General features: G+C 35.4%; 1 protein-coding gene across 4 annotated transcripts in view; it reads right to left on the bottom strand.

Moving 5' to 3' along the window:
* LOC149793243 (uncharacterized) overlaps nt 1–24,667 on the bottom strand; it is a 72,309-nt gene that overhangs the window by 18,030 nt on the left and 29,612 nt on the right. For 3 of the 4 annotated variants that reach the window (XM_089967203.1, XM_089967204.1, XM_089967202.1), the window contains exons 3-9: nt 16,247–16,444; nt 11,732–11,830; nt 10,477–10,551; nt 6,105–6,306; nt 5,671–5,748; nt 4,315–4,434; nt 133–308 (exon numbers count right to left, since the gene is read on the bottom strand). In XM_089967203.1, coding sequence (XP_089823329.1) covers nt 133–308; nt 4,315–4,434; nt 5,671–5,748; nt 6,105–6,306; nt 10,477–10,551; nt 11,732–11,830; nt 16,247–16,444 — 948 coding nt within the window. The remainder of the gene's footprint in view (nt 1–132; nt 309–4,314; nt 4,435–5,670; nt 5,749–6,104; nt 6,307–10,476; nt 10,552–11,731; nt 11,831–16,246; nt 16,445–24,667) is intronic. The other variant, XM_089967205.1, reaches the window with a different exon arrangement.

The raw sequence follows: 24,667 nt of genomic DNA, 5'->3' as shown, positions 1-24,667 counted from the left end.
GGTTAAGATGTCTACAATTTTTAATAAGAATACTGTACACATTTTGGAAATTTCACTGTAAAAAAAAATATGCATTAGAAAAATGATAGGTGCATACATCATCTACTCAAGTAAGAATTAAAGTGTATATACTTCTGATCCATATTTAAAGTGTTTGTCTTGAAAGCCCACCTGGCTTGGTTCTCCATCTCCTCCCTCATTCTCTACAACTGTCTCATCAACAGTCATCTCTTCTGTGGACAAGTCAGCACTGTCCTGACTCAAATCCTGCTGCTGCTTGATAATGTTTAAAGCTATTTTTCCCGCCTCTGGAATCAACACAATGTATTATTATTATTATTATTATCATCATCATCACCAACATTATTGTTGCTGAAGTGTTATTGTTGTTATTGTTATTACCCTCACCTGTAACAATTGGGACTGTGTCAAACCCACAATTGTCTCAGCATCAAAATGAGATATTCTAAGTATAAACGGAGCCCAATGAGGGGTTTAGGAAATAAAACAACAACAAAATATAATTGTAGTGCTTATCTTTTATGACTCACTGCTGACTCTCAAGAGCAAAGCAACAAAAAAGATTGCATCACATAATGATTTGTCTTTGCTCCATTTTAATCCACATCAAATAAGAACAGAATCCATACAGTGGTATAGGGCACAAAAGCAAATGAAAAACTTCAACCAAAACATACATAAACCTGTTTACAACTCCTTTTCTCATTATTGTGGGCTTGACAAAAGTTTTATCCATTTGCTAAACTGCACAACTTTAGACAAATGTAAACTATGACACATGGTATGTGCTCATGTAATTAGGTATTAATTAATAGTGGGTAGAGATGCCAGCTAGTGAGCATGTTTATCCAGAATCCATTTTTGGGGACATAGTCTGGTATGGATGTTTTGAAAACAACAATTTTTTACAATAATACTGCACCTCCTTATGAGCATATACACACCTGTACATGGTCAGTAACAAAGAAAATCAAATTAAAAGCTGTACCCATTCCTGTAATTAATGAAATTTAATACCTTCAACAGTGCAAATCCAAAACAATAACCAAAAACATGGGAACTTGACCCCTGAATATAAAAAAAACAACATACAGCATGCATGGCTCAAAATCAAATGCCTTAGCTTCATATAGATTCATCAAATGTATTTTTTAAAAATCCACCAAGGGATTTAGGAAATGTATGGAGATGACAATTTTTAACCAAAACCTTTACACAATTTTTTTTAAAGTTTTCTGTTTGTTACCTTAACCAATGGCCACAGGGACAAATATACATGTCAGCAAATAAACTGTCATAACCCACCATGGGACTTGGGATGAAAAACATAAACACAAACCTTGTAATACATGGGGCATATGTGCATTTAAAAAAATTAATTGTATTATCTTCACAATAATTCATACCAAGTATAAATAAAATCCATCAAGAGGTTTAGGAAATAAAAAGGGGTTTAGGAAATATATGGAAATGAAAAACCTTGAGCCAAAACCTAGAGTGTATTTTCATTGACTGGGATCTTGACCATAAAGTAAACGGGACTAGCAAGAATTTCACAAATGAAATTTCTTAGTTTCATAATGATTCATGCCAAGTATAATAAGAATATATGAGAGTTTAAAAAACAGAAATGAGTTCTGATGTTGTTGTTGTAGGGTTTAATGCCATTTTTCAGCACACAATAGGCTATACATGGTGGCCAGTATTAATGGCGGAGGAAGAACCCAGGAAACCCCAGAAAGAACCACCGACCCACGAGAAGCTACCGGCAAGCTTTCTCACATACCCACATTAGCCGAATCCTAGACTCGAACCCATGCAGACAGGTGAGATGGCAGTGATCCGTAATGGAGAGCACTTCAGACCATTCGGCCACTCAGGGCCTCTAAATGAGCTTTCAAAAAACATGAATATAAATTTAAACTACTGATGCTGACACCACCATCATGCTTCTCACTACCATGGGCTCGACATCAAGAATGCCTAAGATGACTCACTTGGCTGACATTTGCCTAATGCAAAAGCAGCTGGCGGCAAGAGATCTGGATCAGTAGGATACTGCTGAAATTTCTTTGGATGCCACTGATTGCAAGTTATGATAACAATTGTTTCAAGGTTTCACTAGACTGTAACATCATCCATAGTTTATGACAAATCAACATAATTTCTCCTATGTTGAAGACCCCTATGCCATGACACTTTCTGCCAAAGCTGGCCACATTCTATTCAGTGTTAATTTGGCTTGGATTGAATGAAACCTCTTGAATGCATTCTGTCACATCAGGTCAAACTGTTTAGTGGTTTCTGACTGGTCATTTAAAGGTTTCTATACTTCTTAGTTCTGGTGACCATATCTGACAATGTATCCAAAACATTTGTCTCAATTTGAAAATCCTCTATATCAGAATATTTTCTGCCAGATTTGTCAAATTCTGTTCAACAATCATGAGGAAAAAAGAAGTCATGTAAAGGTTTTTCTAATTTCAGTGGCTACATTTGACAGTAGATTGGCAAAATTTCAAGCGATTTCAAAGACTTTCACGCCATGGTATGTTAAACCTACTAAATTCTGTTGGGCGCTTTTTGAAAGAAAGTTGTTCAACAGTTTGTCTACTTTAGTCTTAATCGTCATATTGTACAGATCAGCATCCACAGACAAACCTGAAATGCCCTGATACCAGAATGATTGCTTTAAAATCATGTTAAATTGGTCAAGCAGTTTTTGAAAAGAATCTCTAAATAACACTTGCAGATGGATAATGAGCAAGACACAATGGACAAAGGACACTACCAAAAGCTCTTCTAACCTTATGGTCAGGAAAATTAAACCCTCCTGTTTAAAACTTAATCCCTGAAAACAATGACTCAGAAAAATGTTGTTATAACTGAAAATGGTGAATTTTCAAATAAAAATGTTTTTAATCATTTTGCTAATAGTTGGAATGGATCAAGGAAAGAGAGTATGCAGGAGAATCTGAGCAAGTTTTAAAATAAAAAGGCATACAAAATAAAGATAATTTCAAACAAGAGTATCATAAGCAGCACATTATACACTTGCCCAGTGTTTAACAGTCCTTGTTGTAGGCACTAGTATGGCATAGTAGATTTTGAAGTTTACTGACCAATGGATCTCACTCAATGGCTAGGACCTCTGGTCAAAGGTACATGTCTTGAAGTAAACTTACTGTGCAGAACTCACACAATTCCCTCATTAGACTTACCAAGACCATGACCCCTGATGCATTTTCAAGTTCTGCTGACTTACAAATTCAGTTGGCTGGAATGCAATTGAAGCTGGGAATGCCAAAAATTGGTTAAAAGGATGATAAGTATCTTGAATGACAAACAAAGCTATCTAAACACTTTATTCAATATTAGGATATTTTTTATTCATATTTTATAGAAACATCATTCAACTTAATCTGATTTTGGCATTCCCATCATCCAGCCAAATGTACTGTATGTCAGCAGAACTTGAAAATACATTTTCTCCTTCTGTCAGAATTTCCATGTATTAGAATTAAAACATCAGAGTAAATGAAGACCAGTTAAAGCAATATTACTTGCTTATTTTCCCAGTTTTAATTTGATAGTGGAATTAACTCAAAGGAGAATCCATTTTTCTTTTTCAGTTATAGTGACTCGCACTGACCTTTGGACTTATAATCAATAGGCTTCTTTCTTAACCCAAGTGTTGGGAAATGTAGAGAAAAACAAGTTATTGTGCGGAAACCAAATGTAACATAAAAACAGACACATGTTAGAACAGTATCATAATATGCTTAAAATGGGCATAACAAGAGCAAAAATTTGAAAAAAATTTAAATCCTTAAAAGACAGACTCAAATTCTCAAAAAAAAAATGTACAATCAAATATCATGGGGGCACCTCTTGGAGGAGAAAAGGCTGCATTCATTTGTTGCCTTTTACCAACATGCAGCAGTATGCATCAGGTCTATTCTACATTTCTGTGCCTAAAAACAGACAGACTGACAAAGAGGAAGGGACTTTATAGACATAACTGTTTATTTTGTTTTGGAAATGATGCATTATAGCTGAAATATTTACACTGTTATGGTTGAAAAAGGACAGATACCAACCGAGTTGGCTGGTTTTTAATGGTACTTTCAGCACTCAATATGAGGAAATGGGAACCAGGGGACTTTCCCAAAGATACAACAAGATACAAAAATGCATTCACCAGAGGGCTCAGGAAGACAACACATAATTGTTGAGAGAGAGTAAATGGCAAAACAAAACAGATGAGACCAGACAGGACAACAATGATTCTACCTGTGAGTGTTATGGACTGTCCACTCTCCACAGCTGATGTGATAATGTTTCCATCAGCAGTAGTTATCATGGTAATTCCCTGACTCTCAAGCCAGTTCATGGCATCACTAGTACTCACACCTGGATAAAACTTACATTATTACACCTTTGTTCACAACAGAATCAACATTCAGAAATATTATTATTATTGCTGCAAGCAAGTAAAATGTCTATATAAGCATAAACAGTCAGGTAATATTGTATTTAGATAAGACCTTCTTAATGGATGCCTGCAGTCAACCTAAACAAACATGGTCACTTCATCTTTTATTCTGACTACAGACACATAAATGTTCATGACTTTTAACATCAGATTATGATATGAAATATATAAAATAGTGCTAAATCAATGATTAATACCAATTACTTTATCTGAGTAAGCTCTTATCATTAATATTAAAAATCCTATTTCAGGCCAGTCATATGTTTAAGATACTGACTATGTTCCAAAGATGTACTATATGAGACATTTCTGATACATCTAAGTGAACCAATTTGAACATGTTTGCTGGCTTTGATTTCTGATGTGATGATTACAAGGCTAAGTAACATTTTACCTCTATTCTGTACCAGAGTCATTGAAATGCATATTAATTTTAAAGGAATGCATGTTTGATCATAACCAGGATGGCATTACCAGAACAGCATAAACCGTTCAATAAAACAGATGCATGAGTTTTATTAGATATATCAGATTATGAAGTCAAAATTTATTTTGAACTTGGCTTGTTCTTCCTTATTTGGTAGGACTATAAGCTGTACAAAGACAATCTATGGTTAGTGTACTTAAGTGCAGAGTCTGTATTTTTATGCTGCAGCCATAAGAACAATCAGGTTGCAGTGTTATGTTTGTATTCTGAAAAAATTATTCTTGTCCAGTGTGTTTCTATGTCATGTCAGCATTAATAATTACAAGTAATTCTTTAAATGGCATTAAATAAAGATTAAGTTTTGTTTATCATTTAAGCCTAAGTCACAATGCAGAATATCTTAAATAAATTACTGTGAAATTTTGTCGATGATGCATCTGATTTTGGTATGTTTAAACATGTGGCTGCTATATGTTTTTCTCCAGTTCCTGGACCCATTATTTTGGGAATTAATAAAACTCATTGAAAACAAAATGTTCACACATAAACTGCTAACACTGAAAATTTGGCACGATAATAAAATATTTCTCTTTCAGACAAGTTGGCTTATTGTTTGACTGTTGATTGACTTTTAAGAGCCTTTTAGAAACAGCTCAAAACTGCTAATATGGACCCTACACAAAAATCTGCCTGTTATAAATGAAGTTTAAACAAAAGTATGACTTACCTTGATTGGGAGCTGTTGCCTCTGCTAATGCTGCCAATGTGGCCAAGACCGAGGTGCTGCTAGTTTGCTCTGCGTCTTCTGTAAAGTAGACAGACCCATTCTACTTATATGAAATGATGTGATCTGGTGGATACATATGTACAAATGACTTAGAGAATATACACATGGCTTAAATAGACGATTTCAATCTAGTCTTTTTTTTTTAATTATACATTAAAGTGTTTTGAATGTACTTATTACTCAAGTGATGAATTAGCAATGAAAAAAGACAGGAAACTGCTAAAATGAAGCATGGTTCAAACTGTACAACTGTATTCAAACCTGGAATTAACAAACTATTAAAACTGGTTAATAAACCCAAAAGACGGCTACACCTAACATTTTTTAACGAAAGCCATTTCAAAAGTAAAATGTATGTTCCAAAATGTCCATACGTTTGTCATCACTGCCAGAACTGATGCTGGTATTCTGAACAATAGTCACAGGTAAAATGCTGGCAGCTGAAACTTTGGTTGGGGATAAGTCTGGTGCTCCAATGGTAATAGTTTCTGCTTCATGAATAATGGGATCTCCATCATCTGTAGTCTCCACTGTAACTGTCTCTCCATCTGTAAGACTGGTGTGTATATCTGTATGCTGGAAAACAGAAAGAAAATTGAAATATTATAAATCATAGTGTTAATAATCATAATAATAAGAAAACAAAGACAACAATGAAGAAGACAACTTAGAAGAATCATTAAATTCATATTCATAACTCTGACATGAATTTATACTCTGCAAATCTGAAAGGTCTGGAGTTCAGAGAGGATCAGTTTTAAAATCAAAGACTGCACAAAACATTGGGTCTCAATCTTCTATATGTTTGGTTGAATTTTCTCTTACATTATCTGTCCCTTTGAATATTATCTTTATCACTATCAATCAAATAAGTCGTAAACAACACACCTGCTAATAACAAGTTTCATCTCTTGACTGCAAATAACTCTAAAGTTGTAGTAAGTACAAGAAAGCATCATGGAGTTTATTTAGCATATTGTCTTATGATCTTGAAATTGACTTTCAAGGTATAACAAGACACATCTATTAATGATGATGATGTGTACTGGGTTCATACAGGTTTATGTGAAGAAAAAAAATTGAAGCACAATTCAAGGACAGAACCCAGATTCTCAAGGACTAACATACAATCAAGATAAAAGCTAAACTGACTCTAAAATAGGCAAAGTAAAATGAATAAGACAACGTACTTGAAGCAAGCTGTATTTGCCATTAATTCATTGGAACTACAAGTCACACAAATTTTAGAAGTGCTGCAATCCAAGATAATATGGTGCATAACACTGGCATCACAGAAAGAAAACAAGAAACAAACAAAAAATCCTAAGAGCAAAATAGAAAAAAGGGGTGGGGAAGAGATGCTTCTTACAAGCAATGTTTCATGAAAGCAAGAATAACCTATTTACAGTGATGGCTCATGATCAATCAGTTGCTTTGTTTAACTTCCTGGTCCTTTATATAACAGTTGACGAACATGCAGTACACACATAATGGAGAAAAAAATAAGTACTCCCTGAATGAATATGTTCCAGAATATTGGTTTTGTTCAAACAATTCCATGCAATTAGCAGATGACATGTTCACTTGCCATGCCCCAAAAAATTTGAACACTGATTGTCATGGTGGTAGGAAAATTTGCTGATGTTCAGGTTCATGGATACAAGTAATTTCTTATAGTTACTTTGTATTGAGATCACCTGGAAATGTACTGCATAAGGTTTCAACTATAGACCTGATTCTGGACAAAGAAACTGATGGTTGTGTAACCGTTATGCAATAGCCTGTTTGCAGCTAAAATTCAAAAGGAATTCTAGGTCTGAGTTAGGACACATTTGTTTGCTTTGCACTCGGACAGCGATGTCCTGACAGGGAATTCAGCATGACAGATAAGTGAAAAATTACCCAAGGAAGTCTTCAAAGAGACCGGGCCGTAACCAACTGGAAGAGAGATATTCAAATTTAGGGCAGAGTTTCCCACACAATCAAGACATTATTCCAGTTACATTCGTTTTGGAAAATTAGTACAGATGTGAACCTCTTAAGGAGAAGATCGCAATGAAGTTTAGAGCCATTAGATGTACTCTGAGAGCAAAAGCTGTGCACTTGTAAAATGCAGGAAGGAATTCTTGTGAAATTCTAGTTTGGATTTGGAACAAAAGGCTTCTGAGGTAACATATCTTCGCTCGAATTTGCCTCACTCTCCAAACTAGGATTATAGGATTTATGCATTATTATATACCTTTTTATTTATTAGAAATGGAATCTTCAGTGTTTAGCGAATTATTAACATGCAAGATTAATGTATGCAGATTGTTGGTTTGTGTAACTTACTATGTTGCATCATAATGCATGACTGAATTTATTAGTGAATTGTGTTAAAACTTGTACTTGCTTTCTTAGTATCTGAATATATATATATATATATATATATATATATATATATATATATATATATATATATATATATATATATATATATATATATTACAAATTAAGCAGAGATAGTCACTGTGGGACTTGTGCACATATAATAGGTATTAGCATATTTTATGTGTCATTATAATTCGTAGGGTAGGAAATGCATATGATTGTTGATGATGAGTTTACTATATCAAGAATTTAACAACTAGGGCTGTGTATGCATGTATCAGAAGTCATCCATAGTACTGTTAGTGTTATAGCACAATTATTGTGGAACCAAGCATGTATGGAATATTTAGATGTGAGTGTGTGCTGACCTGACAATTTATTCACCATTATTCTGATGAAAGGTCTGTGAGAGTGTGGTTAATTCTCCTGAGATTAGAGCATGGAGACCAAATTATATGTCCCTTCTAATTTCACAGGAAGCTTTCCAGGTGTGACCGAAAGGCAACATCCAAGAATCAGAAAGAAGGAAGACACGTTGAGATCATGTGGGAGGGTTATCATGACGAAAGCAGGTGGGTGGAGGTGTAGTACTGGAAGTAAGCGTGGAAGAAAGTTCCGAAGTGCAAGGATAGCATGGAATCAAGGGTACTGAAGTACCAGAGAGGCATAGTACCAGAAGGAAATGTGGAAGAGCGTTCCAGAACTGCAAAGAGAGCTAAGAGTCATGGGTACCGGAATTACCAGAGGAAAAAAACGAGAGGCAGACAGATGAGTAACAGAATCAACACCAAAGGTAAACATACTCTCTTAAGACTCTAATTTCATATGAGGATAGTAATTGGCATTGGAATAGTCTGAGTTTCCTCTGACCCTTGCCACCCCATTTTTTATACTAGGACATTTATGCTGGGGTGTAGGGTCAGAGTCCACTGCCCACTTAAAAGTTCACTGACACCATTTGGTGTTGGCATAGGGTAGCCACTTACTAGCTGGCCTAGCAAACTTTAATGACCTTTTATCGAGATATTCCTGCATGAAATCAATAGAAATATGATTTATTTTCTCAGAAATTGCGAGATTAATACATAGTATAGTATATCATGTGAATTTGTAGATGAATTCCGTCTAACTACTTCCAAAAGCTGAGTGTACCTTAGGGCAATGGGGGCTTACTTAGCTTACTCATCCAAACTGCTACTAATTTTCCTAACTTTCAATTTAAGGTTGTCCCAGGTAAATAGCCTCTTTTCATTCTCCTTTACCAGACACCAACATCATCAGGTGGACATTATATTCTACCCATTATGAGTACACCCCAGGAAAAAATAAGTCCTGTAGAACAGGCACTCGCTTTAGATTTTTGTTTTGTTTAATCATTCAATCACTTAGTATGTTATATTTTATGCTGACTTAAATGAGCATTTTGTGGTCTTGTAAAACATATAGCTTTACTGCCAATATATCACTGAGAGACTTGTGTAACATGTAACCACATGAAATGTCTCTAAATTCAATGAAATAGCAATGTTGAGCTGTGAATAAACACTCAATTATATTTTACTTTCTTCCCCATTTGATTCAAAGGATTTAAACAAAGATTAGTCTCAATAAGGTAAGCATACAGTAGCATTTTTGTACTGAGTAATACAAGTTGGTCATGTGAATGACTTATGAAAAAGCTGCGTCAGCACTCACATAAAATGTTTGTTTCATTTATAAGTGAGTAGAATTATTAATTCATTATCATATTTTTTCACTATGAAATTAAACTTACCAGTATAGTGAATTATTTTATATTAAAAATAATTATTTATTTGTGGAGGATAAACCTCAAAAAGCATATTGCTACATTGTTTATGGTTATTACATTGCAGCATGTGCAGTTCAGCTACCTGCATCAATCAGACTTTCCAGTATTACAGTATGGCAATTACCTGTATGTAACAGTCATGTGACAGCAAATTCATACCTCTCTAGGCACAATTACACATGAATGGGCCAATTTTCTGGGAATCCCAGTTCCAACTATAACCTATGATGAATGGCATTGGCTTATAGAAAGCAGATTGTGGCATGATTTGATGCTACTATTCCTCAACATTTTTATATTGATTTTTGTGCTCCATTACAAAAGATATTAAACACGCAGCAATTGTATTTCTGTGTTATTCCCCCCCCCCCATTAAACTTGTATTCTTCTGATAAAGGGGGGAATCCCACAATCATGCAACATACATATACAAAGTGCTACATTCTAACTCACTTGCAAGTTTCTGTAATTTTAGAGAGGAGGGAGTGTCAACATTTAGACTCACTATATACATACAGCATACTCTTTAGCTAAACAAAATGCAAGAAATTTTAAGTAATAATTACCTGTGCTAACTGAAGGATTTGAGCTATGTCTGGTCGACCATTCTGGATGGAAATATCTAAAGGTGTTTTATCAAACTGAAAAACAAAAACATATGTTTAGTTCCTAACATGGGCTTACAACCACACTTTAACAAAAAAATTAAAACTTTAATATTAATACTTAATACTGTTGGAACCATGTCAGATATAAAACTGACTGAATTTATTCAACAAGCTACATAATATACTTTGGATTTTCAAAACCTAAACTGTCCTTCAAGATGACTGTCTTAAAACTAAATTAGAACAATAATATTTTCAGAGAAATGTTATCCTGCATAATGTACTGTATAAATTAAACTCTCCATTTGTGCTATATTAGGCCTTCTTGTGAACTACAAAATACCTGAATATGGCCTCTTTGTCTCATATTTTCATTTAATAAAAATGTGATGAACATCAGCTTTAAACAGTCCCCTGTGGAGTTCAACTGGTTAAGAGGATGTGGGAACAAAACTCTTATTTCAAACCACATGCTAAGTATATGCTTAAAATAGCAATAGCCTAACTCATGGCTCTTACTGTGAAACAAGTATAGTGAAAAATCGGACAAATGGACCAACTCCAATCCATAATACTCTATATACTGACCATTTTTCTTTGAAATACATATTGTTTTACCAATTCCAGTCACGAGAGACATTCTCTGAAACATTATTCCAAACTTAATGTAAACCTACCATAGTAAACCGGATGCATGTATCCTACTATCTATAAAAATCACATGCCATGAGAAATGTCAACCTGATAATCAGATAACTGACAAGCAATGTGTCATGCTAATTTGGGTGCAAGGGTTAAACATCAGTGCATTACTTACCTGCAAAATAAAGCCATCTAATACCTATTAGGTGCAAAATCACAAAGCCAACTATTTCTTTAGAAACTGAAACCTTCACAACAGGTGTATTAAACAACCAATATTAGTTTCTTCTTGATAACATGTCTTCAGAGTGTAGACATGGATCTAAAATGGCATCGGAATGCACGTTTGTTATTCAGCACTTCTAAAAACAAAATTTTTCTGAAAATGAGATATTTCTTATGGTTAGTCCAGTTTTCAGAAGTTATACAGCATACAGCTACTGCCCTGCTTCCTGATATAAAAGATTCTTACAAAAGAAGATAATCTCATAAAAAATATGACCCAGACCTTTTATACCAGTAAAATCAAAAATATTTTTCATTCATAAATCATGACTGATCTCAACGGTACCTTGTTTTCACAGTTTACATCAGCCCCTTGTTTCAACAGGCATTCTATGACAGGAATGTGTCCCTTCTCCGTGGCCCAATGAAGTGGAGTCATTTTTAGCTGTAAGTAGAAATAGATACAAAACTAATCCATGGAGCTGATAGTCATGTTTTGCTGTTTTTTTGTGTGTTACACACCTCTCGCTTGATAACTCGTGCACAATGGGGTCCACAAACATTGATCACACTATAAGTGAGGCGCAAGTTACCTCCAAAAGTTGAAGAAAAAAAAATCGCTTTGACTTTGAGAAAACTGGGGGGGGGCCTACTAGCGTGCTAGGGAACTGGGCTGTTTATTGACTGAATCCTCATTTTACAATCACATCATTAATCATTTTTAATAATGTGCTTTTTCTCATGAAGTTGTTCGTTATTCTGTTTAAATAACATTTATTTTCAAAATGTCCAACACATGAAAGATCGTTCCAACTGGTTTCAACAACCATCACGTGTATGTGTAAAATATCTGTGTATTATGTCACTGCTTTTTGTTTTCTTGATGAGTCTAGTTCCCAGAGTGGTGTTAACCCTTTACCTCATAGGGTAGAGTTACCCAGTGCAGCGTGCTATAAATAGAACACCTGTTACCTATTCGACTCCATACGCATAGGCCTGCCTGTTAACTGTTAAGCAGTGTAGTGTATGTTACGTTTAACAGCAATTTTAACCATTTTACATTTCTGGTACACATCTATTATGTGTCGAAAAATTGAAGAGTAAAGTCAGATTGTTATAGCTATGTAATTATTTTTCACGGAAGAATTTTTTATGTGCTTTAAAATCTTGAGAGAACTTGTTAACCGTCATGTCAGTGAGGCCATGTGACCAACCATAGCTGCCATTTCTCATACTCGAAATTTACAAGTTTTTTGTCTCCGTCTACATCACTAAGTCATCTGAATTTGATAATTTATAAAAACTAATTGCTGCCTACATCAATATCAGAGCCTTTACCTAAGTTATTGAATCTTTCAAAGTTGTGATTCTAATCGTGAAAACTTCATTAAGTACTGAATGAAATCCACGACCTCCATTTTGGACAGTGGAGATTATGACCCAGTTACTTTAAACAACAGATATCGACCAGAGCATAAACAGTGACCACATGATCTGACGTAATTGTCATTCGCAGAAATGAATGTAGTATCTAATAAGGGGTTTTCCCAGAAGGTGGCGCTACGAAAACCGGCGTACAATGGCTGATGTTTACAGCAGGCGTCAAAAGGCGCTTCCATGTGAATGAAGTAGAGACGTCCAAAGGCACTTGCATGAGGTAAAGGGTTGATATTATCCTGCCAAATCGGGAGTCCACAGAGCAGGGAACTAGACTAACTGTTGGTACACCACCAAACAAGATTCCTTTTCTTCAAAAAACATGCAACATTTATTTCATGAGACAATCGTCTACGTTGAAACTCAATTTTCGTATTGCTCAATTAGTACAATATTGATGCTGTGAATTCATTAATTGGAATTAATAATGAAACTTCCTATCATCCTTGAGGATATCTAAGTGCCAGTTCAAGAATTCTCTGAAACTCGTTTGCCCACAATGGTCCATATCTGTGAAATCAAACTCTTTATTTTACGAAGTATTTGTTTCGCTTGGCTGCCTTGTTATCTTTGATCACAGTTATGAAAGAGTTGGTTCATTTAAGGTAGGTTTTGTTACATACACAATAACATATATAAGTGTTCAATTGATCAAATGAAGTGAGTTCACCCGACATATGACCGGGGCCACTAGAATTTTTAAGTTTGTATTATTTTCGTGCCTTTTAACTTTTCTTATATTCCACCTCTTTTATTTGATTCAAAAGACATAATTAACGTGATAATACAAAGGAAGCCAGCTTTAAATTCAGTGCAACAATGCAACAAATACTTCCGGAAGTCAGTTATCAAAACATGGTCGGCACATAATTAGGTTCTCAGAGAAACGCTCGCGGACATATCTGTTATGGTACATTGACACATTTTACATTTATTTACAAGAGGACACGTTGCATTTAAAATGATTACACTTAAAAGGAACTAAAAGATAAAACTAAAACACAAATTTCAATTGATATTTTTTTTATTCAATTTGTATTTATTTATTAAAGTACTGCCTCCACTCGGCATGAGTGACATTTTCATTGATCAAAATTTCCTTACATATTATTAATTGCGGTGTACTAGAAATGTCGTTTGGAGAGAAAATGTAAAAGATATTTCATAGTGTTGATTAAAATTTCCAGGTCCTATCTACCGTTTTCGACGATAAAACAAGCGATACATCAAAGTTTCCGTTACAAATTTTGATCGCAATTTTCTTCAAGCTCAACAAATAGGGATCAATTTCTGGGGGTATTTTCTGGTTTAAAAAATGGGATCCATGCCTGACCCTGCATTATAAGCGGGTTTGCGAGTTATCAGGGCGCAAATTATCAAGTGAGTGGTGTACTTCCAAAGTATAGCCAATTGTTTATACTCATGTTATTTCTTTGGCATGACATTTCAGTACACTAACTATGTGGACAACATTCAACCAATGATGGAGTAGTAGCCAATACTTTACAGAACCAACCTGCCAGTGTTCACATTTTCCCTACTCTCTGTCCTGATGAACCAGCAGCTATAAAATGGTCCTAGTCCTCCAAATTTACTTTTTAAAAGCTTTTAACATTCTGAACTTGCCACAAAGACCTGTTAGTTAAATTTTGTGTTGTGTCAACCTGACCTGAAAATTAACAATACCAGATGCAGGCCGGCACTGGTACACCCCAGGTCTATACTGCAATGCCTTTTAGGGTGCTGGTCTATGATCAAGACTGATTTATCACATGCTGTCAGTTATGACAAACTGCATTTACTGCACAAAGCTGCCAAGCCACACCACCAATCCTCTGAGAATACAGCAAGTATGATCTACAATACATAAACACCATTCCTACTCAAAGACATATCAACAACATAGCAGTTTGAGTGATATTATTCGTATGCAATTGCTTCAATGGTCCGTTCTATTCTGTATTCAAAGATACAGCATGTTTTGGTGCTATTCTGCAATTTTCAAGGCATGGAGGTGGGGGGCTCACTCAACATTATCCATGAGACTATTCAACAATATGTGCTGTGTTCATGGATAAAAATTGTTCCAGTGTTGTTTTTGCATCAGAACTGGAGGTGGGGCATGAAAATGGCATCTTGACATCCCCCATGAGACTAATCAACAATTGAGATAAGAGGTGTATGTTAAACGTATTGCCATGATATACTGGAGCATGAACCAAGTATTTACATCCCAAGAACACACACATTAAATGTGTGTAGCATGAACCAAGCATTTACATCCCAAGAACACACACATTAAATGTGTGTGCTATCAAACAATTATATCCACAGACACATCCTCATGCTAATCTTCCACAACCTTAAATCATTTATGCTTCTTGCACTTGGCTGTCATCTCTGTCATGAAGAAGAACAAATAAGTGAATATATCAAATATAAATAAATTGAAATAACATAAACTGTGTTACTGAAACAACTTAGAAATGTAATAGCTGGTAAGTACAACACACCAAATATTTACCAATCAAAATCAAATGTGACAATAACAAACAGAACAATAATTGCCAAAAATTTAAATTAACAAAAATTGTTGCATGCACCATACAAAAGATTTAGACTTACTATACAACTGAAAATAAAAGATGTTGAAATTTAAGGACAAGATTAAATGGGTCCTAAGGAGGATATCTTTACAAGCAGAAGTAGAAAACTGGCACATCCAGTTTTAATGGTAACCACCAAGCAGTAGAAAAGGAAATCATCCTGTAAGAGTTGCTTCCCTTTGTCTACATAATATAGACAGAAAGACATTTTTAGTCTTTCTGGGAGGGTTAGTTTTGGTGGTATTAGAGAAAGTTATCCTTATGTAATCACCCAATGTATTTGAGAGAGAAATCTGTCTCTGTCAATGTGGGTATGCAAGAAGCTTCCCAGTAGCTTCCCGTGAGTCTGTGGCTCTTAGCAGGGCTTTCCCAGTTTCTACATCTACTATTTATACTGGATGACATACATAGCCTATCATGTGCTGAAAAATGGCATTAAACCCATGACAACAACAACAGAGAAATATACTTCCAACAGCATTATGGTTCTGGTAGAAAAGGAAACCCTGGAAATTATAGGGATTTGACAAAAATTAATTGTCAAAAATATGGGATACAGAAAAAAAATATTTTAATCTATATAAAATATAAGAGTCATATAGTCCCATATTTAATATTTAACACTGGTGTACTTGATATGTATTAAAATGTCTCAAAAGTACTAAAATTAATCAAATAAATCAGCAGTACTAAAATTAATCAAAGCTATTAATCAGGCAAGCAATGAAAGACCGGACCGGGTCCATTTTTAAAAGTACAACTTTAGAATTTCTCCAAAATAACAACTGGGAAAAAAATGTTCACAATTAAAATCATACCATATCTTTGGCATCTATGTCTGCAGCATGTTGTAAAAGAAGCTGTACTATTTCAACATGACCCTCCTGTGCAGCTACATGCAGAGGGGTCCTGTCAACTTTTGTTCGTGCATCTCTGCTTATTCCTGCCCGCAATAAAACCTCTGCTGTGCTGAGATGCCCAAATTGAGCTGCAAAATGTAAAGGTGATGTCCCAAGCTGAAAAAAGAAAGGTCTAGTTTATATTTTCTGCCTAAAAAAAATGAATGAAATCTACAATAATAATATCTTAATTATATACCCGTCTTGCTGTTTCTATGCATTGATTTGCCCCTCTTATTCTTTCAATTTGCCTGTCTCTCATGGGACCTTGTTTGGCATAAAAATAATTTTCCTTTTTCATATTTCCTGCCCCCAGGCAAAGATGGTCCTTTTTTGGTACAACTAGCAACAAAATACTCACTGTCAATACCATTGGATATTCCTGCAAAGACTAGAATGGGGCCTGGGTCAGACAAAATAAAACATATAAGTTTCCATTAGCAATCACCAAATCACATGTGGCAATTAAATGAATAATTTGATGATTTAATTCACATGCCAATATAATTTTTGTTGATCGACATGTAATGATCACCCCCAAATAGTCCTAACCAATCTGAGTGTTTATTACTTAATAAGGTAGGGGCCCCAAGTGGCTGAGTGGTCTAAAGCCCTCACCTTTACAGATCACTGCCATCTCACCTCTGTCTGCATGGGTTCGAATCTTGGGTTGGCCAATGTGGGTATGTGAGAAAGCTTGCCAGTAGCTTCTCGTGGGTCAGTGGTTTCTTCCAGGGTTTTCCCAGGTTCTTCCTCCACCATTTATACTGGCTGCCATGTATAGCCTATCTTATGCTGAAAAATGACATTAAACCCTACAACAACAACAACCTAATAAGGTGTTGTTCAAATGACCAGAACAATACCTGATTTAGACTTAATTTAAGTCATGGGATGAAAAACCATGTTTGTTTATGTTTATAAATGGCCTTCATTGCCATGTACAGCATTAACCACACTGTATGTTATGTGTACTCACTAGATCCTATATTCTGTCCAATCCAATTGTCAAGTACATGTAGTATGCAAATGTTATGCTACAACTGCCACAGGCCTGAAATACTTTATCAGCCAAGGAGTCTATAAAACTATGTATATCTGCCAAGTCATGTCAAGCCAGGCAAAATGGTTCCACGTTTTGAGTATACCAATCAACCTTTCTAATATCTGGCATGAATTTGTGGGTGTCATCTTTTCTATTTAGTACTGATGACTTCTTCAGTTTCATAATCAGGACTAGCTGAAAACATAAAACCATATCTTTTGTTTTAAATTTCTTTTAAAAAGCCTACCTATCTACTCGATTTCTTTCAAGCCATTTAATGGAAACACTGATTTATATCTAATTGGCTTTACGATTATAGTTTTAATTTCATAGGTCACGTATAATTGTGTCCTTTTTACAACTAGCTCCTAATCTGTCTTGGAGCTTAAAACATCACATGAAAGTACTACAATCTTAATAGCACATTAGCAGTTTTTGATGGATTGACATGAAACATGGTAAATATGGTCACAAGAAGTACAAACCTGCACATTATTTTGCTCAAATTATTTTTTATAGGATCATCCTTCATATCATGTAACAGTGTATGATGCAATCTGCTTTGAACTAGTTCCCCAGTTTTTAATGGAATGCCATGAAACATAGATCACTTTCTTTTAATGGAATTATTTCCTTTTTTGTCATGATCATGATGCTTAAAACAGTGTATGGTACAATCTTGTTAGAACTACTCCTGCAATTTTAATGGACTTCCATAAAACTTAAGTAAATATTATGGCCACAACCTCAAGACTGAATTACTTTTAAACTCCAACATTTGTTTGAGTCATCACTCTTCTCATCTTGTAGCTTAATGCAGTGTATGACACAGTCATGTTAGTAAAGTGATCCCCTCATGAACAGCCTCATCCTGACCAGCGAACACCAGCTCTTTATGGCCAGAATCCCTTGACACCGATGAGTTTGTGTTCAAAAGTACCCCTCATGAAAGGCCACCCCTCTAACGTGACCTGCTGCCAACATATTAGTGTACAAATGTAAAATGTACCCCTCACAAGTGGCCACATTTTATTATTAATATGTGTCCAGAACGAATATTTAATTACGGTAAGGTAAGTAATCAGATTATCTTTCTCGATGTCTCTTTCCACATGTCAGGTTTTCATTACTGAAAGAAGCGTTGGCTAAAGTATATGTACCACAAAGTTTATTATTACATAATTAATGCCAACGTTTGCATGAAATTGGGTCAGCAATGTTTTGACAGAGCTTTGTGCTTCATAAAGCGAATTTTGTTTTTAACTGACGATTACGACCGGACGTAATTGTCAAGATCCTAACAATGTCGGATAGAAATGGGGTCAGCAATGTTTTGATAGAGCATGGTCAGATAGGCTAAAAATAGATTTTTTGGATTAACACACACACACACACACAGAGAAACAATTAACCTTAAACAAAACAGGGTACCAGATCAAGACTGAAAAATCATGTGACAGTACATGTATAACTTTCTTTATAACAAGGTATTTTGTTTATAAAAGTTTCATCTGCAAAATTAAATTGCAGTACTGTACAATCAGCAACATAGGAATAAATCATTACAAAACATGTCATCACATAAACAAAGAAATAACACTTTAGAAGAAAAAGTAAAAGTTACTTGACTTGACGACAATGGGAAGAGTTCACTTGCTGAAAGATTTTTTTGTTGGGAAAATGGAGTCAATGGAAAGATAATTATTTTAACTACAAAACAACGTATATATCAAGATTTAAATAATATTTTTGAATGTTTTTTTTAAATGTGCATGCCAACAATATCCCACTCACATTTCATGCCTAAGAATAAGAAATATTAATTTATGTTACCGTGAAATAACTGTTTTTAAGGCAAGAAGAACATTTTAATGAAGATATTAACTGCTTTAGGTTATATGTAGCTTTTCTACTACATACACATGTACATACAATGATACACATCATACAAATACAGACTCCCTCTGGAAAGTCCACCCGTCTTATAACGACACTTTCCTAGTGCAGAAGGGGTGACCGTGTAAGGGGGATGGGACCACTGTACAACTACTCCCCCAGATCTGCTTGGCTTCGAAGAGACTTGTGAAATTTTATATTTACAACCCATAAGCAGCAGAGAGGGTGAACAGACCATAGAATTCCGACAAAACAAATAAAACAAACAAATAAATCATCTCGTAGAAAGGTCAAGATTTTACAAATGAACTTTTCCTTGAGATGTTTTATTTTTGCAATGACCGATTGTACTAATAAAACCTCAGTTCGAAATAGTATCTGAAAAAATAAAGTACTCTACGTGTTTATTTATTTCTTGTTTATTTTTTTGACGACCAACGTTGGTAGGTACCCTCTCTGCTGCTATTAATTTACCACCATACCAAGTTTGATGAATATTTTTCAACTCGTTCTCGCTGTCGTTTTTCCTCATCTGTTTCATCTTCATCTGAATCTTCGGAATTTGTTCTATGTTTCAAGTAATATTCAAGTTCTGATGGTGGTTTTTCTATTTTGGGATTTATGTTCTTTCTTTTTCTGTAATAGTTCATCAAACTTCGATATCGATCTCCACCACAATTTTTGCAAATCTGATATAATCCTCTAACGCCGTTGTTACATCCAACACATCTTCGTGGACCAGCATGAGGGTTTTTCTTTATAAGATAATTATGTTTCTTGCAATATTCTCCACGGCATTTTTTATTACATTTATCTGTTGTTCCTTGACGCAGCCACGCACAGTTGTTCATTATATTAATGATATCTGTTTAATTCAATTTAATTTTATCATCACCCCTGTTACCCAAATATTTTATCAATACCCACACGATATCTTGTTCTTGGATCATGTAAATTTATTGTTATAAATCCATGCGGGGTAGCTTGCGCTCGTGAGAAGAAATTTTTGAATTTAATTATATCCATGTCACCACCACACCAAGTTTGATGAATATTTCGCAACGTGTGTGTGTCTACGCCATTAAACACAACTAAAATGTTGCAGTTGTCTCTGATCACCTTCGGAATTTGTGTATATCGTTGAGTAACATAGATCACGTCTGTATTTTTATGTCTCCCTCGGGAAAATATTCTGGCTGGATTTGATTGTTTATCTAGCATCACATCGTCGTATACAACTAAATTATTAATAAATCCGTCTATGGAATCTACGGATGGTGCTTCATCAATATCGGTTATAAACTCTATAACATCATTATCTTCATCCAGTAATCGCGCGTTTTCATTGAAATCTTTAAGTACATCATAACATCGTTGATCATCAACGGATAGTGCTACTAAATACAACTTATCCCATTTCAACCATCTCATTATCAGATTAAGTAATAATTGCATCTTACCCGATCCAGATGGTCCTATGATAATCATTCTGATGGAGTTCGGTAGCGCAGGATGATGCTTAACTGGCTCTCGCTGCCGAGTTGCTGAGAAATCAATTATATCCATATATATTATAACATGAATTTATATTGTTTACGCTGTAGAGTTAAAACTCCAACTATTGATTTAGCTACAGTTACAACAAAAAACAAAAAAATAGCGTACGGTGGAAAATGTTCTATGTGCTGTAGAAAGAAATTTTCGTTTTTACCTAATAAGCGCGGTGGTGATATTGCTAATTTGATGTCAAAGTTTCCAGGTGCTCCATGGGCTAAATACAGCGGAGAAAAACATCTACCAGGATATAATTATTGCGGTCCTGGTACCAGACTTTATATCAGGCTCGATAATCAAGATCAACCAAAACCAGGCGAGGAACCAATAAACGCTATTGATCGAGCTTGTCATGCTCATGATGTAGCTTATAAAAGTCAAAATCTACAAGATAGGCATATTGCAGATGTAAAATTAATTCATTCATTAAATTCTATAAAAAATAAAAATATTAGAGAATCATTAGCTAATTGGTTAGTAAGATCCTCGATGAAAGGTAAATTAGCGATTGGGGCTGGTAATTAATAATGGAATCAATTTATTATTCACCGAGAGGATACTGGAGAGGCAAAGCAGCAATTGGTAAACTTGCTGATGCAGCATCGGTTAAACATTCTACTGCTAGCGCGTGGTTGTCCAGGCAGGCAATATGGCAAATTTATCTACCACGTCCTAAACAAATTCAGTACTCGTATTTCGATGTCAGTGTTCCTAATGAAGTTCATCAAGCTGATATTCTGTTTTTACCGCATGATACTGTGCGTGGAAAAACGTACAAATACGCGCTAACCGTAGTTGATGTTGCAAGTAGATATAAAGAAGCAGAGCCGCTATCGGCGAAAACATCATCTGAAGTAGCCGATGCGTTTGAACGAATTTATCAACGAGGTGGTGGACCACGAGGTGGTCTGCGATGGCTACAGCTACTACAGGTTGATCCTGGCAAGGAATTTCTTGGTCCAGTATCATCGTTGATGAAACAACATAATACCAAAATACGACGAGGTCATACTGCAATTCACCGTGATCAAGCAATTGTTGAGCGATTTAATCGAACACTTGCTGAACGGTTATTTGGATATCAATACGCGAGGGAATTTATTCAGGATAAAAGATCTCGCGAATGGGTTGCAAGATTACCAATCGTGATAGCTGCATTAAATAATGAGATCACACGAACAACCAACATGAAACCCATTAGCGCGGTCACAAAAAAAAATATACCAACACAACGGAAAGATGCTGGAAAACAAAAAATATTAGGTGATGTCACAGTCAGATATTTATATGAGCCTGGTGAACTTGAAGGTGGTAGCGCGAGAGCAACTGATCCTATTTGGAGTGTTACCACACACAAAATATCTACCGTGACAAGATCCACTGGAAGAAATGTAGGCGTTTCCAGACCCGCAATCTACAGATTAGATTCTGCTGCTCCTCAACGTGGATTTACACGTGAACAACTACAAATAATTCCCGCGGATACACAACTACCGCCGCGATCACTCCGGTGATTTCGATCACTTAACTAGCACTAGCACCCAAGGCGCTAGCGCCTCTACGTCGATTACACTCAAGACAGGTTAACATGGTATTTTCTCGTGTATGACCGCGACTATTATCTTTTCTATCTACGGTAAATTGTCTTGAATCATTACTCGAATATCGCCATAACATTATACAATTACAACTGGTGCAATGATTGTTCTGCTGCTGTTTTAACTCAATAATAAATTCAACATCAAGATCAAAGTCGCGTTTATTTTTTTTGTCAGATTGTTTGTATCCGATTAATTTTTTTCTTATTATATCATCATCGATGATGTTAAATTTATCAACGATTTCAGGAATTATGATTCTACGTAATTGAGATATATTTCTGACCCTCGATACCGCTAAATAAACTAAATTTGACCACTCGATACGATCGTCTACAATCCAGACTCGTGTATCAGAAATAGTTAATCCCTGTGACGAGTGGATCGTCATGGCGTATCCCAACACCCATGGAGATTTGTCAGCGCGTAATGCATCTTCGACCACACTGATATCAACAGCGACAATATCATTTAATACGAGATTCTGTTTCCTTGACTCTGTCAAGGGTCCTGGAATATCAACATTAATATTCTGTTTTCGTGTATCTGATGGTCTATAACATAACGGAACGGGTAATTCTGAATATTGTTCTTTATGTAGTTGAAATAACTGTTGTTGTAAAGCGTCTCTGATTATTTTTCTACTTGCTACTATCAAATCGTTGGGTCTCCATGAGTTCAAAAAATCACTCATTGATGTCTCTGAGATCACTCCACGTATTATTTCACACTGAATTTTGTTTGATTGTAATCTGATTAATTTTTTAAACTCCTTCAAATTTGCATCAAGAGCTCTATGATCATCATCTATTTCTTCATAATAATCAACGAAATTTTTTAACCAATCATGTGGAGATGGTCCAACAAAAGGCGGAGGTTGACCATGATCGCCACACATTATTATGGCGGTATTTTTCGTCAACAACCAATCAAGAAACGTTTTTAATGTATCCAATGACACCGTGCATATCTCATCCCAAATAATTATTTTAGGTATATATTTTTCTCCCATCCGTTCAGGAGTCCATGTATCTCCGCGCCATCGGAAGAAACTATGATACGTACACGATTGTACTTGCCGCTGTTTCATCTCACGTGCAAGTCTATGTGTGGGTGTCAGCACGATTATATCTGAATTTCTAAAAACATTAATTGCTCGAGTCGTTTTGCCGCATCCACCAGGTCCATTGAGATATACTGTCTTATATCTGGTTATTGGATCACTCAATGATGGTGCTTTCGACATTTCTGATATTTTATTACCCTCACAATAAAAATCTCTCACTGGAACATCTGCTGATTCTACATAATTGTGTAATAGTTCCTTTTTTATTCTCCACGAACCCCATCGTTCATCATTACTTGTAAATTTCATAACAGGTTCTAAATATTTACTTGAAATATAAAACGAATCTGTTGCGACTCTGACTGCGGTCTCAGGAAATCTATTAATCATCGATAATAAATTTATAGAAACATAAGCCAACATGGAAGATCTTAGATGAGTATATTGCGGGGATACGTCATTTATGTAACTAACGATCGTACCTAATTTTGTTCCGTCGGATAAATAAACACTCTCTCGATTTACAAACGTATTTTTCGCCGTTGTATCAGCGATTATAAAATCGTACTCGGCATCATCTAGAATTAATCGTGCGTGATGTCTTTTATAATCATATGCACCACCTTGAGTAAATTTACCTATAATTTTTCTACCGAGATCTTTTGCGGTTTTGAGTTTATTAGGAATATCATCTTCGGAAATATCAGGATATTTTTCCTTAAACTCGCTGATAACTTCGGAATCTGACATGGGCAACCAAACTTTGGTCTGTGCATGATATGATATAATTGCCTCACTGACCACCAACGATGTCAGTATCATACAATCTAGCATATATCGCAACAAAACTATAGGTGCCCAACGTTTTTCACAAAAATGTCTGCCAAACCAAACATAACAAATCTTGTGAAGATTTTCGTTAAACTCGAATGATTCAATACAGGCGAATCCAGTCAGATCAAAATCAGGTAATGGTCCATTAATTGCCACTCGCGTCATCTCGTTTGTAGGGTGACCAAATCTTTCAAAGTACACAGAACAATCTCCGTATCCCAGAAAACTTCCTGGATAACATGCAACCATATCAACCGAAATAACATCATTGTAATTGTATTTGGTATTCCATAATCCGCCATGTCCATATTCGACGCAACTTGCGCGTACGTCCTCGAGTAAATCAA

The sequence above is a fragment of the Sinohyriopsis cumingii genome, chromosome 8 (genome assembly GCF_028554795.1).
Source record: "Sinohyriopsis cumingii isolate HCF-2022 chromosome 8, ASM2855479v2, whole genome shotgun sequence".
Classification (NCBI taxonomy): domain Eukaryota; kingdom Metazoa; phylum Mollusca; class Bivalvia; order Unionida; family Unionidae; genus Sinohyriopsis; species Sinohyriopsis cumingii.
The sequence above is the reverse complement of the archived record's forward strand: the minus strand, read 5'-3'. Positions and strand labels throughout refer to the sequence as shown.